The sequence below is a fragment of the Phyllobates terribilis genome, unplaced genomic scaffold (assembly GCF_046119375.1).
Source record: "Phyllobates terribilis strain yellow unplaced genomic scaffold, ASM4611937v1 Scaffold_5__5_contigs__length_657084704, whole genome shotgun sequence".
NCBI lineage: Eukaryota > Metazoa > Chordata > Amphibia > Anura > Dendrobatidae > Phyllobates > Phyllobates terribilis.
The window spans coordinates 472,730,590-472,750,022 of NW_027362765.1; the positions used below are offsets into that span (position 1 = coordinate 472,730,590).

Sequence of the window (19,433 nt, forward strand, 5' to 3'; positions counted from 1 at the left end):
GGGATATTTTCATCGCTGCACGTGTTAGAGTAGATGTCCGGAAAAGAGCTGTGCGCATGCGTGATTTGCCTTCTCGCTAGGAAAGATGGTGGCGACCAGGCGAGGCACGCGTGTCCAACCCCAGGACGAGGGAGCAGAGAGCCCGGAGGAGCAGGTAATGTCACCGCCGGCGGGGGAGTGACGGGGAGTGTGGCCGTGTACAGCTGCGGCGTGTGGGACGGCCGTGCGCAGCCATATGTCTCTCTTGGTGGGGCCAGACCGCAGGATGTCAGTGACTGTACAGCAGGCAGAACTACAGGTTACTGGAGATAAATCGTGATCTTATTGTTAATCCATTGCAAGATAAAATAAATTAAGGGGGAGACGTCCAGGAAAGCTACGCGCATGAACGGCGAACGTTCTTAATTCTGGTATTCGTGTTAGAAACGCGTAGGTTCCTCGGAGGTCTCTCCCTGAGGCTGTGTGCCCACGTAGCGTTTTTCAAGCGTATATGCTGCGGAATTTCCGCAGCGTAAACGCTTGAAAAACGCATGTAGATCCGCACCCCATGGTCCCCAATGGCATTCCGCAATGTCAATGCCCATGCTGCGGATTTTTCCGCAGCGTATATGCTGCAGTCAAAAATCCGCAGCATGTTCATTAATTTTGCGGAAGCGCAGCGGAATCAATGTGCGGATGGTACCCAAGTCTGGAGGAGAGGAGACTCTCATCCAGACCTGGGTACCAAAGAACCTGTAAAAAAAAGAATAAAATAAAGTTTATACTTATCTTATGATGTTTTCCCTCCGTCGCGCTGTTGTCTGAAGGACCTGCCACGTCATTGAGTCATGTGACCCACCACATGACTCAATGACGTCACCGCAGGTCCTGCACACAACAGCGTGAGCCGCTCAAGCCTCCGGACGGGGCAGAGAATGCATCAGAAGGTGAGTATAAAGTTTATTTTTTTATTTTTTACCATTCTGAACAAGTTGTCAAGCACTTTTCCAAGTGATGCTTGGAGAAGTGCTTGATAACCCGCATGCGGAAATGCATGCAAAGACGCCTCACAAACGCTTCTACCTGGCGGGAAAACCGCATGTAATATCCGCATGCAATTTTCCCGCCAGGGAGAAGCGTAAAAAATATGCTTCAGGTCCGCAACGTGGGCACATAGCCTAAGTGTAATTCACGGTCATGTCTGTATGAATACGAGGTACCTAGAATTGATTACTGATCCAATCCACCAGAAAAAGTGCAAGTTTTTCCAGGGTTTTCATTTCTTGCCATTTAAAAGGGTGAAATCTGCAGTAATAATCTGCTACAGATATAGAATCATAGAAGCATATGTTGTATTTTAAGTTTACAAAACTCATTTCATGGGGATGAAGCTGTAGTGATTTGATGTGCCGGACTCCCACTAATCTTGAGAGTGTGCCAGGTACGCATAGTACTCTGACATTCATTTTATGATAGCTGAGTACAGCATCGGCTCTTTCTGTCAGTCCCACAAGAAATGAATGGTGGTGCTCATACTCAGATGCGATTGGTGGGGATCCGGCCGCTGTTCGGCCTCTCCTGTGGATGAGTGTGACTTTCAGTGTTGGGAATAACAGTTTACAAGCACTACTCCAGCATTTTTTGTTTCTTTCAGTACTGGAGTAGTGCTACTAATCTAAGTTCCCTTGCCCTAGTCTTTTACTTACTGGCCTCTCTCTTCAGCTGTTCCCGGCACTGCTCCGGTCCTGCGCCATTTTGTGACTGCAACTTCTGACTGACCAGAAGCCAGAGTCACAATCTCTCAGTGTAAGTCTAGTTCTGGCTCTCATAGACCTTACATTGAGTTGTAACTTCCGGATCGTGCAGCAAACACGGAAGTGATCCGGCAGGTCACGAACTGATGGAGACCGGAATGTCGCCGATAAAATATGTATATGGTGGCTGGTAAGTACAAGACTAGGGGCAGGGAATTTAGATAATTATTTTTGTGCTGGAGCGGTGCTACTAATAAAGAAAAAAAGCTGGAGTGGTGCTTTAAATGCTGGGCAGCACGGTGGCTCAGTGGTTAGCACGGCAGTCTTGCAGCACTGGGGTCCTGGGTTCAAATCCCACCAAGGACAACATCTGTAAGCGGTTTGTATGTTCTCCCTGTGGGTTTCATCCGGGTTCTCCGGTTTCTGCCCACACTCCAAAGACCTACTGATAGGGAATGGGGGACAGTGATGATGAGGTCTGTAAAGCGCTGCGGAATATGATAGCGCTATGTAAGCAAAGCATAATAATAAATCGGCACAACTTACAAGAATACTGTCCCCCCTATGGACAAGAATGTGTGTGAATGAATTTCCTGTTTTTATTTACATTTTGAGGTTTGGTTTTTCTTGTTTATTTTATTTATTTTTTTGAGCTACATAAATATTGTGAAAAACAAAATGTTTATTAAAGTGTTTCTCATCCCAGTAATTTCCATGCAGATACCGTATATTGTTGAAGATTTCTATAAAATTAGTGCAAAAGAAGAGTAGAGCGTTTGGCGGTGGCAGTCTGCCGTGGATGTGACTTCAGAGTAGAGTCAAAACAAGCGATATAGAAATAGCACTAGGGGACCTGTAGGTGCAGGAACTGACACAGGCTTTTTCATCCTCTAAAATATAATTTTATTAATTATGCATTAAAGGGAACCTGTCAGGTCCCCATGCCTCCAACCCAGCAGCATTCACTTATTTATGAGTAAATTCCCTGCCTAACCAGCCTTGTATAATGTGTTTCTGCAAAAATGAGGTTTAAAAAAAGCATTTATATTCTCCGCGTTTCCTATGCTAATGAGGGCTTTGACTAGTAGATGAGGCGTTAGTTTTCTCAGACTAGTCAGCCCTCTTTCTATGTTATCACGCCCCTGTGGGCATGATAACAACATAATTTGCAGGAGCTGTTGTCATCAGCTCCTGCAAATCTCACGCACGCACTTTGCACATTTCAACAGCGTCACTGCACCTCTGCAGCTGGGTGTACGCCCCCCGTCTTCAGAGATGCACTGCGCATGACCGGGAGCCATCTTCTTAACTACTTTTTGATTGATAACCTATCCTTAGGATAGGGCATCAATGTCTGATCGCCAGTAATCCGACGCCCAGCACACCCACGGGTCAGCTGTTATCAGTGTTGGTGGCTGGAAGTACTCACTTGTAGAGCTACTCTTTCTGTTAGTGGCTGAGGCTTGCGACTACATATCCACCTCCTATTCCAATCAGTACTTCCGGCCGGCGGCTGCTGATCGGCGAGGGTGCCGGGGGTCGGACCCTGGGCAGTCAGACATTGATGATCTATCCTAAGGATAGGCCCTTAATCAAAGAGTAGAGGACAATCTCTTTAAAACACCTCAGACATGATGAATCTGGATCGTAGTGTTTTACTGAAGTATTTACTTGTTGGTATGAATGGCTTCTTCTTTTTATTTACAGAAACCAGAAGTTATTTCACCGACTTCCCCAACTCGGACCCGAAGATCTGTTAGAAAAGATGGACAGACTGGTGAAAATAGCACAGATGAGAGTATATCTGGGAAGACCAGTAAAAGCCCCTTAACACACGAAACCATAAAACACAGTACACAGATGACCACTAGAAATAGGCACAGAAGTGGGCTGTCAGATGCAGAGGTTTCTGAAGCCGGGTCTACTGCCTCGAATACTTCCACAACAAGATCTCGCAGTAGCCTTGCACAATTAATAGACTCCACCAGAAAGCTGAGAAGTCAGCGGTCCACATTGATCACTGAGCCTATTATTGAATCCAAGGAAAATTCTGAGTTATCTGAAGGAGAATCAAATTGCTCATCTGTTTCTACCACAGCGAGGAGAAGGCAACCCAGAACTGCCTCACGTACAGTCTCTACAAGAAGTCGAAAGCCGCTTTTGCTTTCAAAACCTACATCTGATGTTTCAGATGCAGAATCAAATACTTCTTCTGTATCAGAAGTGAAAATCATTGCCACCCGGTCTACAAGGAATTCTAGAGCAAGATATCCGTCTCAAAAGGAGCAATCATCTGACGCTGAATCCTGTAGTTCTGGATTTTCTCTCCGGCCTCTTGCTAGACGTTCAAGCAGGAGGAATAAACCAAATGGACTGCCAGGTGAGGTTGAATTGATCAGTGAGAATAATGAAGCTGATTCCCAAGATCAAGAAACTTTGATGGAACAGAGTCCTAAGATAAATGCGGTAAAATCAGATGCCTGGTCTTCTGCGGAAGACCAAAATGTTTTATCCTCCCTGCGTAGAAGTTCACGAAATCAGCCAGCAGCGCTGAAAAATAAGATTGCGATTGTTTCTGAGAATGATCAGCCTCAAAGTCGTGATACCGTAAATCGAGTTTTGGATGTAGACCAACCAGAAGTGGATGAAGGCTCCAAAATAAAAGTTAATTTGTGTTTGGAAACCAATGCTGAGTCCTCAATGCTATCCAGTGAAACTCATCCAGAAGAAAATATTCTTCCAGAGCAGTTGCTTAGACTCTCAGAAAATTCAATAGATGAAGAGCCGGCAATAGAAGAAAGCCACGTCATGAATGAGAACAATGTAACTGAAGAAGCAAATAAAACCTCTCCGGACTTGCAGGAAAGTGAAGATATGGCTGATAGTATGAATATACACTTGTGCATTGATAGCGATGAAAGCGAGAAGTCAGAGCACAGTGATGACGATGATGAAGATGAGCACAATATGGAGGAGGACATTGAAGAAGTTGTAGATATTCAGAAATCCAAAAAGTCATCACAGCAGCTACACAATGTAGTGGGAGACGGGCTATTTGTAATAGACACTGCCCCTGGAATGGACGCCAGTAAAAAGTATTACATGGAAGAAGATGAAGAGGAGGATGAACAAGAGGAAGTCCCTGGGTCGGATGATGATTTTATTGATAAAGAGGAGGAAGAAGAGGAGGATGAAGAGGAAACATTACTAAACAGACCTAAGACTGGATTGTAAGTTGTCTTACAATTTTCTATTTGTATCAATCTTTAAAGTGAAGCTTACAAATGTAACGTAATAGTCATTCATTTCAAATTTTGGGAATCCCTTTTTTCCAGCTGCAGTTTTTTGAAAAAAAAAAAAAAAGCGCTTTACTCCCCCCTCCCCCGAATCTAGTCCAGAGTCTCCGCTACTGCTCCTGGTGTCTGTTATTGACTTCAGGGCTGCAGACAATCAGTGAGCTCAATGGCTCGGGTCACCAGCTTGGGCAGAGCCACTAAGCTCTGTTGTTGGCTGCAGCTAATAGCGGATACCGGGAGCAGCGGTGGACACTGATTGACTCAACGTTCCTGGATCCAGCACCTTTTTTTTTTTAACAAATTACACTGGGGGAATAGGGGTTTTCTAAAACTGGAAACCCTCTTTAAAGGGGAAATGACTATTCACACCCCCACCCCCTTTATTGTAAGTCAGCCTCCCAGGCAGATTACACATGGTGTATGCTCGATGTGGTTCTGTTTGCCCAAGCAACTGAGCGACAAACAATATTCACATAGAACAACTATGAGTGACTTAGTATTGTGATCTTTAGGAGATGGTCTTGATGGCCTGGTCTCGATTTTTCACATATGCCTTTACCAACCCCAAATACACTTTACACTGCCTATTTATGTAAAGTGACCATGGTTCATTAATACACTCAGAAAATATGCACAAAACTCCCACACTTATTTGCTCAGTGTTTTTGTTCCTTTTTGTGTTAGTGATTTTTTTTTTTTTTTGTCTTTTTGCAGTGTGTTATCATCCAGTATAGATCCTGGTATTAACATCAAAAAGATGGGAGGTCTGTACATCAACTTTGACTCAGAAAAGCCAAATCCCGGTCCAAGTTTACTCCGCAAAATGAAGAAAGGAAATAAGACAGATGAGGTATTTTTTTAACATGTTGTTATGACTAAATAAAAGAGTGACTCTACAATGCAAAACATGAGTTTACTTTTATCTGTATGACGAATACTGGATTCTTATTATTTTTTGCAGTTTTCACTTTTACAGTGGGTACGGAAAGTAATTCAGACCCCTTTGAATTTTTCATTCTTTGTTTCATTGCAGCCATTTGGTAAATTCGAAAAAGTTCATTTTTTTCTTATTAAAGTGTACACTGCACCCCATCTTAACTGAAAAAACCCTAGAAATGTAGAAATTTTTGCAAATTTATTAAAGAAACTGTAATATCATATGGTCATAAGTATTCAGACCCTTTGCTCAGACACTCATCTTTAAGTCACATGCTGTCCATTTCCTTGTGATCCTCCTTGAGATGGTTCTACTCCTTCATTGGAGTCCAGGTGTGTTTAATTAAAGTGATAGGACTTGATTTGGAAAGGTACACACCTGTCTATATAAGACCTCACAGCTCACAGTGCATGTCAGACCAAATGAGAATCATGAGCTCAAAGGAACTGCCCAAGGAGCTCAGAGACAGAATTGTGGCAAGGCACAGATCTGGCCAAGGTTACAAAATAATTTCTGCATTACTCAAGGTTCCTAAGAGCACAGTGGCCTTCATAATCCTTAAATGGAAGAAGTTTGGGACCACCAGAAGTCTTGTTAGACCTGGCCGTCCAGCTAAACTGAGCAATCGTGGGAGAAAAGCCTTGGTGAGAGAGGTAAAGAAGAACCCCAAGATCACTGTGGCTGAGCTCCAGAGATGCAGTAGCGAGATGGGAGAAAGTTCCACGAAGTCAACTATCACTGCAGCCCTCCACCAGTCAGGCCATTATGGCAGAGTAGCCGGACAAAAGCCTCTCCTCAGTTCAAGACATATGAAAGCCTGCGTAGAGTTTGCTCAAAAACACATGAAGGACTCCCAGACTATGAGAAATTAGATTCTTTGGTCTGATGAGATGAAGATAGACCTGTTTGGTGATAATTCTAAGCGGTATGTGTGGAGAAAACCAGGCACTGCTCATCACCTGTCCAATACAATCCCAACAGTGAAACATGGTGGTGGCAGCATCATGCTATGGGGGTGTTTTTCAGCGGCAGGGACAGGACGACTGGTTGCAATTGAAGGAAACATAAATGTGGCCAAGTACAGAGATATCCTGGATGAAAACCTCTTCCAGAGTGCTCTGGTCCTCAGACTTGGCCAAAGGTTCACCTTCCAACAAGACAATGACCCTAAGCACACAGCTAAAATAACAAAGGAGTGGCTTCAGAACAACTCTGTGACCATTCTTCACTGGCCCAGCCAGAGCCCTGACCAAAACCCAATTGAGCATCTCTGGAGAGACCTGAAAATGGCTGTCCACCAATGTTCACCATCCAACCTGACGGAACTGGAGAGGATCTGCAAGGAAGAATGGCAGAGGATCCTCAAATCCAGGTGTGAAAAACTTGTTGTATCATTCCCAAGAAGACTCATGGCTGTACTAGATCAAAAGGGGGCTTCTACTAAATACTGAGCAAAGGGTCTGAATACTTATGACCATGTGATATTTCAGTTTTTCTTTTTTTAATACATTTGCAAAAATTTCTACATTTCTGTTTTTTTCAGTCTAGATGGGGTGCAGAGTGTACTTCAATGAGAAAAAAAAATACTTTTTAGAATTTATCAAATGGCGGCAATGAAACAAAGAATGAAAAATTTAAAGGGGTCTGAATACTGTCCTTGCCCACTGTATGTCTACAATATCATTTATTACACTTGTGACTTCTATTTCATCTGAATTGGGTAGATCATAAATATATTGAAAGCCTAAATTCAGTGTTTTTATCTGTTTAGCTTCTTCAGAAGAGTGTCATAACACCCGACTTTGAGAAAAAAGAGTGTGTCCTGCCATATAAAGAATCTCGCTTCAAACTGAAAAAAATGCGCAAGGTGAGTAATGCACAAAGGCTGGAGGGTAAGGGTTATGACTTATTTCCACACTATGGCCCTCACCCAGTGTACATCCATATGTATCAGCATATGTTATTCCAAGTTTCAAAAGTGTCGGCCGTCTTCAACAAATCCTCAGGAAGACTCTGTAGCACTCGTTCGTTTTTCAGACCAAAAGCTATATCTTTCCAGGTTTTTTTTTCTTCTTTTTTTTTCTGGTTAACCATGGTCATTAATATTTTTTCCAGAGGATCAAATCACACAAGATTTATTACTAAGTATATGCAGATACATGTTAAAAAAAAAAACAAAAAAAAAACACTGCATTTGTTAAAAATGAGGACTTGCGTTAAAGGGGTTTTCCAATACTTTTATATCCATGACCTATTCTTTTTGAGTAGGTCATCTGTATAAGACTGGTGGGCATCTGATATCCAGTATTCCCCATCAGTCAGTTGTTATTGTTTCTGGTGGTGGCTGGATGTGAACTGTGGAAGGTACCGCAGCTCAGATGCAGTTCACTCCACTTTTAGCTGAGCTGCACTACCCATAAATGGCCACTACGTTGTTAACATAGCCGTGCTGGTTTGGCTCCGTCCACTGTTAACGTCTAGGTGCTAATGGAGGCGATCAAGTTGGGTGTGATGTGAGAGCTTGCTCGGCACTGCTTGATAGTCGACAAAGTATCTGGATCGAGCAGTGCCGAGTATCCGGTGGTTCTCGGGTACCCGCAAGTAAATTATTTGAGCCAAGTGCAAAGAGAGAATATTCCCATCTTCAGAAAAATGCTCGAGTTTGCCATTCATTTCCATTATGCTCGCTACTCAAGTTGAGCACGTCCGAGCGTGCAACATGCTCGATTCGAGTACCGAGCACTTGAGCATTTCGATGCTCGATCAACACTAGTGTTAAATGATAGTTTAAAGGGTCTCTCCACTGCTTGGACAATCCCTTCTCAATCACTATATTTCCCCCATAGTAAATAATAATCGCTATACTCTCCTCCAGTGTGGTGCCGTTCCAGCGATGATGGCACTGGCTCTCCCTGGGCTTGCGTGACATAACAATAAGCTGCCGGTTTACAGAATTAAGAATTGACAGCCTCTGGATGCCAGTTACCTCCAAAAGAAGTGATAATGAACCGGCCACTGACTATGTCACGAGAACCCTGGGAGAGCCAGTGCCGTCATCGCTGGATAAGCGTGCAGATCGGAGGCAAGTACAGGCGGTTATTTTATATGGGGACAATACAGTGATGGAGAAGGGTTGTCCGAGCAGTGGACAACCACTGTATCTGTATTGACAAGCTTGAGGTTGGCACAGCGCAATCTTCTGAAGTGCTGTTGTAAAAAGTCGGCACATCAGAAGTCGTCGCTTAACCCCTTCAGGACCCAGCCTATTTTGACCCTAAAGACCTTGGCATTTTTGTCAATTCTGACCAGTGTCCCTTTACGAAGTAAAAACTCTGGAACACTTCAACGGATCCTAGCGATTCTGAGATTGTTTTTTCGTGACATATTGGGCTTCATGTTAGTATTAAATTTAGGTCGATAATATTTGCGTTTATTTGTGAAAAAATCAAAAATATGGGAAAAATTTTGAAAATTTTGCAATTTTCAAATTTTGAATTTTTATTCTGCTAAACTAGAGAGTGATGTGACACAAAATAGTTAATAAATAACATTTCCCACATGTCTACTTTACATCAGCACAATTTTGGAAAAAAAAAAAATTTTTGGTAGGAAGTTAGAAGGGTTCAAAGTTCATCAGCAAATTTTCTTTTTTCCAGCAAAATTTGCAAAGCCATTTTTTTTAGTGACCACATCACATTTGAAGTCCCTTTGAGGGGTGTACATGACAGAAAACACCCAAAAGTGACACCATTCCAAAAACTGCACCCCTCAAGCTACTCAAAACTACATTCATGAAGATTATTAACCCTTCAGGTGCATCACAGGAACTAAAGCAACATGGAAGAAAAAAATGAACATTTTAATTTTTCTAACAAAATTTTTTTTCTAGCCTAAATTTTTTAATTTTCACATGGGTAACTGGGTAAAATGCATCCTAAAATTTGTTGGGCATTTTCTCCTGAGTAAACCAATACCTCATATGTGGTCATAAACCACTGTTTGGGCACACGACAGGGCTCAGAAGGGAAGGAGTGCCATTTCACTTTTTGATTGGAAAATTAGCTCCAAAAGTCAAATTGCGCTCCTTCCCTTCTGAGCCCTGCCATGCGCCCAAACAGTGGTTTATGACCACATATGAGGTATCAGTGTACTCAGGAGAAATTGCCCAACAAATTTTAGGATGCATTTTATCCTGTTACCTATGTGAAAATTTAAAAAAATAGGCTAAAAGAATTTTTTTTTTTTTTTTTTTTTTTTTTACAAAAAAAAATACTTTTTAATTTTTACGGATTAATTTGTGAAGCACCTGGGGGTTCCAAGTGCTCACTATGCATCTAGATAGGTGCCTTGGGGGGTCTAGTTTCCAAAATGGGGTCACTTGTGGGGGAGCTCCAATGTTTCGGCACACAGGGGCTGTCCAAACACGACATGGTGTCCGCTAACAAATTGGAACCATGTTGCGTTTGGAGAGCCCCTGTGTGTAAACATTGAAGCTCCCCCACAAGTGACCCTATTTTGGAAACTAGACCCCCCAGGGAACTTATCTAGATGTAGTGTATGTGAGTTTGGTGTGTGGTGTGGTGTATACACCACACACACAAACAACCTCACATACACTACAACACACACACCAACCTGACATAGGTTGGTGTGTGTTGTAGTGTACGTGAGGTTGTTGTGTGTGTGCGTGATGTTTTGTATGTCATGCTAGTGTGGGTGAGTTCTGTAGGGAAGGTCAGGATGTGTTTAGTCCGGGGACATGTGATGAATTTTGAAGCATTCATTCAAACACAGTCCCGGTTTATCAGGACACGTTTCACATTGGAGACGGGTGACCTTTCTTATCCCCCTTTTATGGCAGACCCGGCACCTTTTTCTTACCGTGACCTCACCAGGAAAATGTTGCCCTGGTACCACACGGGAGACTCGAGTTCCAGGGGTGCTGGGGCCCGCTTCGTCTTCGCTTCTAAAAATCAGGGCCTTTATCACCGCCTCCTGGAAGTTGAGGAAGGTGTTGATGGTCTGGCCTGCACATCGTGACAGCACGTATGCGTTATACAGTGCCATTTGAACGATGTGCACGGCCAGTTTTTTATACCAGACTTTCGCCTTCCTCATCGCACTGTAGGGCTGGAGGACTTGATCAGAAAGATCAACTCCCCCCATGTGCTTGTTGTACCCCAGGGCACAGTCCGGTTTGCGGACCGGTGCTGGGGTACCTCTAACGTTGGTGGCCGTGGTGCCGGGACCATGGATTGTGGTCAAGAAAAAGACGTCCCTTTTGTCTTTGTACTTCACCACAACCATGTTGCCGCTACATTGAGCTCGGCTCTCACCCTTTGGGAAAACCTGCTCAATTAGCGTCAAAGGGAGACCCCTCTGGGTTCTGCGCACAGTACCGCAAGCGGCGGTAGCTCTGGCAGAGAGGGACTGAAATAGGGGAATGCTTGTATAAAAGTTATCAACGTATAGATGGTAACCTTTATCAAGCAGTGGGCGGATCAAATCCCACACTATTTTCCCACTTACCTTCAGAGCAGGTGGACATTCTGGGGGCTGAATCCTCGAATCCTTTCCTTCGTAAACTCTAAAGCTGTGAGTGTACCCTGAGGCACTCTCGCACAGCTTGTAGAGCTTTACTCCGTACCTGGCCCTCTTACTGGGCAGGTATTGTCGGAATTGAAGCCTCACTTTGAAGTGGATGAGGGATTCATCCACAGAAATTTCCCTTTGGGGAACGTACACTTCAGCAAACTTGTTGCTGAAGTGTTCTATGACCGGACGAATTTTGAACAGTCTGTCAAAATTCGGGTCATCGCGGGGAAGGCTGTCCGTGTTATCCCTGAAATGTAAAAATTTGTGAATGACCTCAAATCTTTTGCGGGTCATCACCATTCCGAACACTGGAGTTTGATATAAAATATCGGTACTCCAGTATTGACTGATTTCTGGTTTCTTCACAGTCCCCATGTGAAGTACCAGTCCCCAATATTTTAACATTTCTACTGAGTCAACGGGACTCCAAGTAGAAAACATTGAATTTGGGTTTGCAGACAAAAATTGTTGGGCGTAAATGTTAGTCTGCTCCACCATGAGACTGACAATGGCCTCAGAGAAATAGACTTTGAAAAAGTCTATTTCCCTGAGGTTTGCGGTCTCAAACTGGATTCCTGATTGGGGAAGGAAATCAGGAATCCGCGGAGCGTAATTTTCAGGGACGGGGGTCCACACCGGGGCACTGGTGCTAGGTTGGGTGTGACTAGCACCAGGTTGAGGGTTACTTACAGATGTCTGTGGGTCTTCTTCCACGGCCTCCGGACGATGCCTTGACCTCTGACGTCGTCTTGGTGCCGGCTCGGTGTCACTGGAGGAGGAAGAATGAGAGGAATAGAGGAACGTGGGGTCCTCTCCCTCACTATCAGCTTCGGAGGCAATAAATGAATATGCCTCCTCAGCGGAGTACGCCCTAGGGCGGGACGAGCGGGACATTTTGTGTGCTGTGGGGAAAAAAAAAATCTAAACTTTATTATTAGTATGAGTGTACGTGTGTATGTGTGAGTGCTTGGTGTAAATCACGTGTGGGGGGCGGTCAGGCGCACGGGCCACAGGAGGGGGCACGGTCAGGCGCACGGGCCACAGGAGGGGGCACGGTCAGGCGCACAGGGCACAGGAGGGGGCGCGCTCAGGCGGAGGGGGCGCAGGAGGGGGCGCGCTCAGGCGTTCGGGGCGCAGGAGGGGGCGCGCTCAGGCGTACGGGGCGCAGGAGGGGGCGCGCTCAGGCGTACGGGGCGCAGGAGGGGGCGCGCTCAGGCGTACGGGGCGCAGGAGGGGGTTGAGGAGATGGAAGAGCCAGCAGTGATCACTGGGCAGAAAGGGGGGTAGGAGCCGGCAGGCAGCAGGGGGGGTGATCACTCGGATGGCAGGGGGGGGTGAGATCCCTGGGGGGTGGGTGAGATCCCTGGGACTGGGGGATGGTGTTGTGATCCCTGGGACTGGGGGATGGTGTTGTGATCACAGGCGCAGGAGATTTACACGGAGCCTGCTGCTGCTGCCACCGGCTGTCACAAGGAGAGCAGCAGCCGGTGGATGAAGACGTGGGAGAGAGCGGAGGGAGCGGTAGGAAATTGGGCTGGGGTGGTAGGGGATGGAGGGGGGGGGGGGGGGTCGGGGGCTGGAGTGAGACAAGGGGAGAAACAATTACCGGCGGCAGCAATGTGGGGCAGCGGGGGTCTCTGGCGGGGGTCGCTGGCGGGTCTGGGGTCGACGTCGGCGGCGGCTAACCAATCTCCTCAGCATCCACGGACAGGATAAAAGCTGAGGGATTTGGTTAGCCATTTAAATTTCCTCCTCCACATCTGATTGGAGGGCTAGCGTCACATGGACACTAGCCCCAATCAGATCTGGGGGGGGGGGGGGGGCAGAGGTGACACTCCCCCCCAGCCAATGGCTGATGCTGTAAGCATCAGGCTATGCCCAGATTGAAATATTTCACCAATTTTCATTGGTGAAATGTTTCATTCATTCCGATTGGCAGTTTCACTAAAAGTGAAAATGAAACTACCAATCGGAGGGGTCCCAGGCACGGGGGGGTTAATCCACCCCCCCTGGGGTCAACTTCAGGTTGTCTAGTTGCATCAGCAACTGTGACACCTGAGTGACCCCGCTCGCAGGCGCTGCAGGGGCTCTTTCCCTCCATGTCACAGACGGTGTGACACGGGTCGGGAAGGAACTGTTTTCCATGTCACAAACGGTGTGACACGGGTCGGGAAGGGGTTAAACGGCTGCTATAAAATCAATATGCAGTTCTTGTTAAGGGCTATTTTTTTTAGTTAATATATTATATGGATGTATAATTCCCATCTCCAAGATCCTATCCCAATGTGTAGTAGGTGTAGTAGTAATAATAATAATAATAATAATAATAATATTAGCAAATATCTCCAATTAGAAATGTAGTATAGTTTTTCTGATTCGCTATGTCTTTTTCCTCATGTGCAGGCATCGCAGGACCTTAGATATCCATGGTTACGTCCACTGATAAAGTCACAGTTAGCTAGTTGCTAGTGGTCGTAACCATGGATACCTAAGGTCCTGTGATGCCTGCACATGAGGAAAAAGAGATAGCAAATCGAAAAAACTATACTACATTTCTAATTGGAGGTATTTGCTAATATTTTTATTACATCTACTACGTATTGGGATAGGATCTTTAAGTGTTTAATAATGGCGTCTTCTTTTTTTTTTTCTTGTGTTAGCTGCATTTGTAAAAGTGCATCAGTTATATTCTTCTCTGCAGGGGAATATTGTGGCAACAAATCAATAGTTTCTGCATTTACTTACAAGTTATGAATACTTAAATTCACTTGTACTTGTAGGAGGAACGGGATAAAACATCTGGAAGGGGATGGTTTGACATGAAAGCTCCAGAATTGACCGATGATTTAAAGAACGATCTGAAGGCTTTGAAAATGAGATCTGCGATGGACTCTAAACATTTCTACAAAAAGAACGATCGGGATGGGTTCCCAAAGTATTTTGAGGTATGGAAAAGTAAAGTCTATGGACGGTCATATAAAATATGCTAAAATTATCACATGCTTTGCATCGTGTCCTGTTCAAGTAGTGAAACTTTACGTTTATTTTACATGGAGCTTTTTAGAATGCCCAACTGTTAATATTAAATAAAATGGCTCAGTAGTACTTTATTACATTTTTTCTGTCACATTTCTTGATAGGTCGGTACTGTTGTTGACAACCCAATAGATTTCTATCATTCCCGAATTCCCAAGAAGAACAGGAAGAGGACAATTGTGGAAGAACTGCTTGCAGATTCTGAGTTTAGGAGGTAACCTTTTATTTGTCACAGTTTTGCCTAATATATATATCATAAAACTGTTTTGTTTTTCAAAATTTTTTTGGGGGGTTGTCACATCAATCAGAGTCTTTTGGTATATGTAAAAGCATTTATGTGACTCACTGGTTTACATTGCTGGGAAAAGATCTTGCATTTTAATATTGGCAGTACGTGTAGCATTGACTGGAAGTAGGGAAACGTGTAGTATAGATCTGTACATGGGGTTAATGAGGAGAGACCTAAATGCCACTGTAATGTGGAAAGTTCACATCTTATCCACTTTGGCTAAGATAGAGCCTTTCATTGACCACTATGTCTGAGACTGGAAAAAAAGTTTTTGGTTTTGTTTTTTTCTTTTGCACTATTAAAGATGTAGGTGGGAAAAAAATTGGGGTAACCTGGTTATCTGGAACCTGCATATGTATTTAACCATTTTTTTTATTTTTTACTTTTAGAAATAATAAAAAAAAGTACAAGGAGATTGTTGCAGAAAAGGCTGCACGCGCAGAAGGCAAAAAGTTTCGCAAGAAGAAAAAGTTTCGGACATAATTTCCTTCCTTCTTTCTATGCTCTGGCCATGCGGTTGACCTGCTGTAGGCGGCTGGCAGAGTATGCTGCACTTGTAACTAAACCTGAAGATTGTGGGAAGAAATCTGGACTTTACACCCATTGTGAAAAAGCATATTGAACCTAATTTTTGTTAGGATTTTCTCATATTTATAGCAGACCTATTTTTATATATAAGATCAGATAACAAAAATCCAATATATCCATTGACTTAAGAATCTGCTCCATGTCCCTAACTTAAATAAACCACTCATTTGCAGTATAGCTATAGAAAAAAATGCCTGCTTTTTAGTTTTTACAATAATTGAGACACATATAAATTTTTAATGATAAGGGTCTGTGAGCGGAGACACTGTGATCTCAATATCTTCCTGGTACCAAGTTGTCAGTAATGTAAGCGTAATCGTGTGAATACTGGGGTCTTAAAAGACACCGGATCAGAATTCTATTTTAAATGATACCAGGGAACTCTGCACTGATCAGATGCAGGATACACAATCCCCTTCAGGGACTTTTTGGATCTCCTATAATGTTGAAGAAACATAACCAAGTGGTATGGGGGTCATTGGACTCAAATAATTAAATATTTCTCATTTTAAAGAACAGTCCACTAAATACAGTCACCTGAAAAATTGGGGGTGCAGTGACCCCAGAAAAACTGTCAATACTCGCAAAGTCATGGGGAAAGCCAGTGGCCAAGCGGTTACCCAATGTTACCTAAAGCTTAGAATCATAGATATCCCTCAGGCTGATTAGAGAAGCATCTGAAATAAGGATTGTGATCTTTTTATGTTGGCTCTGGGATTTGGATGAGGGGACCCTTATGAGGCAGCCGCCTCAAAAATGAAGAACAGCAAGGAAAGAGCTAAGCAGGTACAAGAGACAGGGTTTAAGGAAGGTCGGCTTACTCCTGTGGTGTCTGCAGCACATTTCAGGTATCCCTACTGATGTGATCATGTCCACCTGTGCTGGACACTGTCCAGGCCTAAAATGGTCTTTGGTCTGTAGGAATAAATGGCTGGGAACAGAGGGTTCCTACGCTCCTCCACAGTTAACAACTTAATGCATGTCCTGAGGAGGAGGAAAGACATTGTCACGGTAGATCTACTCTGGGCCTGCTTTTAAAATGATTTCAGTCATGTCTGTTTTGATTCTGAAAAGCAGCAGCATAAAAGATAGTTTGACAGCCGCCAGGGGGACCAAGCCGCACAGGATACTAGTTATAGGCCGGTCCCCAGCGGCATGTCCCAGCCAACTCTGCTGGAGTGACCTGTCTCTATATATACATGCACCCAGAGTCCAGGGAGATACCTGTCAATCCACAGCAGTAGGGAGCAGCCGCAGTGTTTCAGAATAAATTGTACCAGACTGATCATATAGCTAGTGTCTGATACATGCCGTCTGGGCAGCATGTGTCGGCTGTCTGGTTCCCTTTTAAATGGAACCTGTCAGCAGGATTTAGCTCTATAAAGTAAAGGTACTGCCATGATGGCGCTATTACACTGATTAAATTGATACCTTTGTTGAAGGAATCCGATCAGTGGTTCATTTTTAATCATGGTTTTATGCTTTCATCTCATGACGTCTTCTGTGCTTTGGGGCCGGTCTGGGGGGTGGGTTGGGTCTTCTGCTCCAGCCCCTCCACTTGCCTCCTGCAAATCTCGACCTCCGCATGTTCTGACTCCGGCGGCATTTTATTGATGACCGGACATGGAATCTCACACTGTGCATACGCCGCCCACCCAATGATGGCGCCGCAAAATTTCAAAGCTGAGGCAGGTGACTAAATAATCAGTGACCTGTAGAAACACAGGAGGCAGGTGGAGGGGCCCGAGCAGAAGATTACCCAGGCCCACCCCGATGCACAAGAGAAGTCATGAGATGAAAGCTTAAAACCGTGGTTAAAAAAGAACCACTGATCGGATTCCTTCAACAAAGGTATCAATTTAATCAGTGTAATAGTGCCATTATGGACGTACCTTTACTTTATAGTGCTTAATCCAGCTGACATGTTCTCTTTAAGGCATATGGTGAGAAGTACCAGGCTGCTTCATTCTCTGACAAATGTTAACCACTTGCAGCCCCTGATCCTATGGGATAAATATACAGCGGACATCTGTCTGCAGAGTACTTGATTAGATGATGGTCTGCTTCCCCCACGTGTGCATGCAATGACCTGTGCTGCTTCCATTCTCAACACACATCACAAGGATATTGTGGTAAATTGTATTTTGGACAAGCAGAATTTATTGTACAATTGTCATGTAAAATTAAAAAAAAAATCCTATTCCTAGTGATTTCAGAAGTGTCCTTGTCTGTTGCAGGCTTAAGATTATTTAAACCAATAAAAATGTTTGCACAATAAGATTATCATACAGCTTTTCTTGACTCCTGATTGGCAACCACTGCCATCATTGTGGCATATGTAATGAGCCTTTTTAATAGGTGGCAATGGACCGATTGATGGGGGTTAAAATTCCTAAATACACTCGTTTTAGAGAGAAGATTTGTTGTTGGCCGGGACATTCAAAGTAAATTCTATTTGTAAAGCATTATGACTCGTTTATAGGTGAGAATATGTAGGTAAAAATGATAAAACTACTTTGTGACTATGCAAATCTACTGTTTAAAGAAAGCGCTTACACAATATGCTTGGTAAGTAACCACTGCGGCTGAAGGAGTGATGTAGGGGCAGAAATCATGAATCCAGCGATGTCGCTTACAGGGCCACTTGCTGCAGTTTTGATAAAATTACAGTTTTATCAGCAGGAGATTATCATTAGAGGACAAGTAACCCCGCCCCCACCACTGATTGGCAGCTTTCTGTGTACACTGTGCATAGGCAGAAAGCTGCCAATCAGTGGTGGGGGTGGGGTTATACAGGGCTCAGCATTCAGAGAGCTGCTAGATCTACAGTAGAGCAAACTGATTTTATCAAAACTGTAGCAAGCAGCCCAATAAGTGACACCACTGGAATCAGGATCGCTGCCCCTATATCATGCTTATCTCAGATGGGGTAGCAAAAACCTGGAGACAGATTCCCTTTAAAGGAGAACAAGTAATGGAATTATATCTGCAGTATGTGCACTGGTGCAAATTAAAATCACTACATTTAGCTAATTTGCTGTGGTTTTCCTTTTTTATTGTGCAGAAAGTTTCCACAATTTGTAGATTGTTATAATAATTATACTACTATATTATGCTGTGGATTTACCATAGCAAATAAGATACAGGTGCATTTACCTTAGTGCAGATTTATCAATCTATGCCATTAGATGTGCCATATTTAACATGCACAGCACTGGGGGTGGGGGGACTGGCACACTGCTGGCTCATTGTGTCAGAATTTATAAATCTTAGGGTATGTGCACACGATCAGAAATTGCTAAGGATTGTACGCAGCGCACTTGCTCTGCATGCAATCCGCAGCGGCCAGATGTTACAGCATAGTGGATGGAATTTGTAGAAATCCCATGTCCACTATGCGTCTCCGTGCTCCTGCGGCTCACCCGGGAGTGTGCGCCCACAGGAGGCGGACACTCAGACGTAGGCTGCTGCATCTGAGTGTCTGCCTCCTGTGGGCGTACACTCCTGGAGAAAATGCACGGCAGAGCTCACGTTCGCTTTGCCCGTCACCATTGCCGTCTATGGCCCCCATCACAGCATACGTCCTGATCCCGTTTTGCAGGGAATTTTAGGACGTATTACCCGATGGGGACACAGAACACATGTAAGATTATAACTGGCCAGAATGGGACTAAATGTTTACTCGATCGTCGAATGAACAGTCCCATCAGCAATGTGCGAGACTAAAAAGGAGAAAGGAAACTGGGGGTGCCATGTACTTATGTAATAAATGACTAGTTATAATTCACTTGTAGCTGTTTCTGACAACAGCCAAAATATAAAATAGCACAACACATTTTTGGTAACCAGAAGTCCATCAATGGCTACCACCTACCAATTTCAAAATGATGGTAAGCTGAAATTAAGCAAAATCTTACCTTGGGCTGCAGTGTGTCAATGTGCAATTTCCAAGCCCTATT

The 19,433-nt window shown here is 44.1% G+C and overlaps 1 protein-coding gene across 1 annotated transcript; it reads left to right on the plus strand.

Moving 5' to 3' along the window:
• On the plus strand, nucleotides 1-17,297 carry DNTTIP2 (deoxynucleotidyltransferase terminal interacting protein 2). The gene is made up of 7 exons (XM_073685483.1): nucleotides 1-154; nucleotides 3,441-4,963; nucleotides 5,744-5,879; nucleotides 7,738-7,833; nucleotides 14,342-14,506; nucleotides 14,702-14,811; nucleotides 15,276-17,297. Exons 1-7 carry the CDS (start codon nucleotides 86-88, stop codon nucleotides 15,367-15,369), a joined length of 2,193 nt encoding a protein of 730 aa, XP_073541584.1. The 5' UTR covers nucleotides 1-85; the 3' UTR covers nucleotides 15,370-17,297.
• The last annotated feature ends 2,136 nt before the right edge of the window (nucleotides 17,298-19,433 follow it).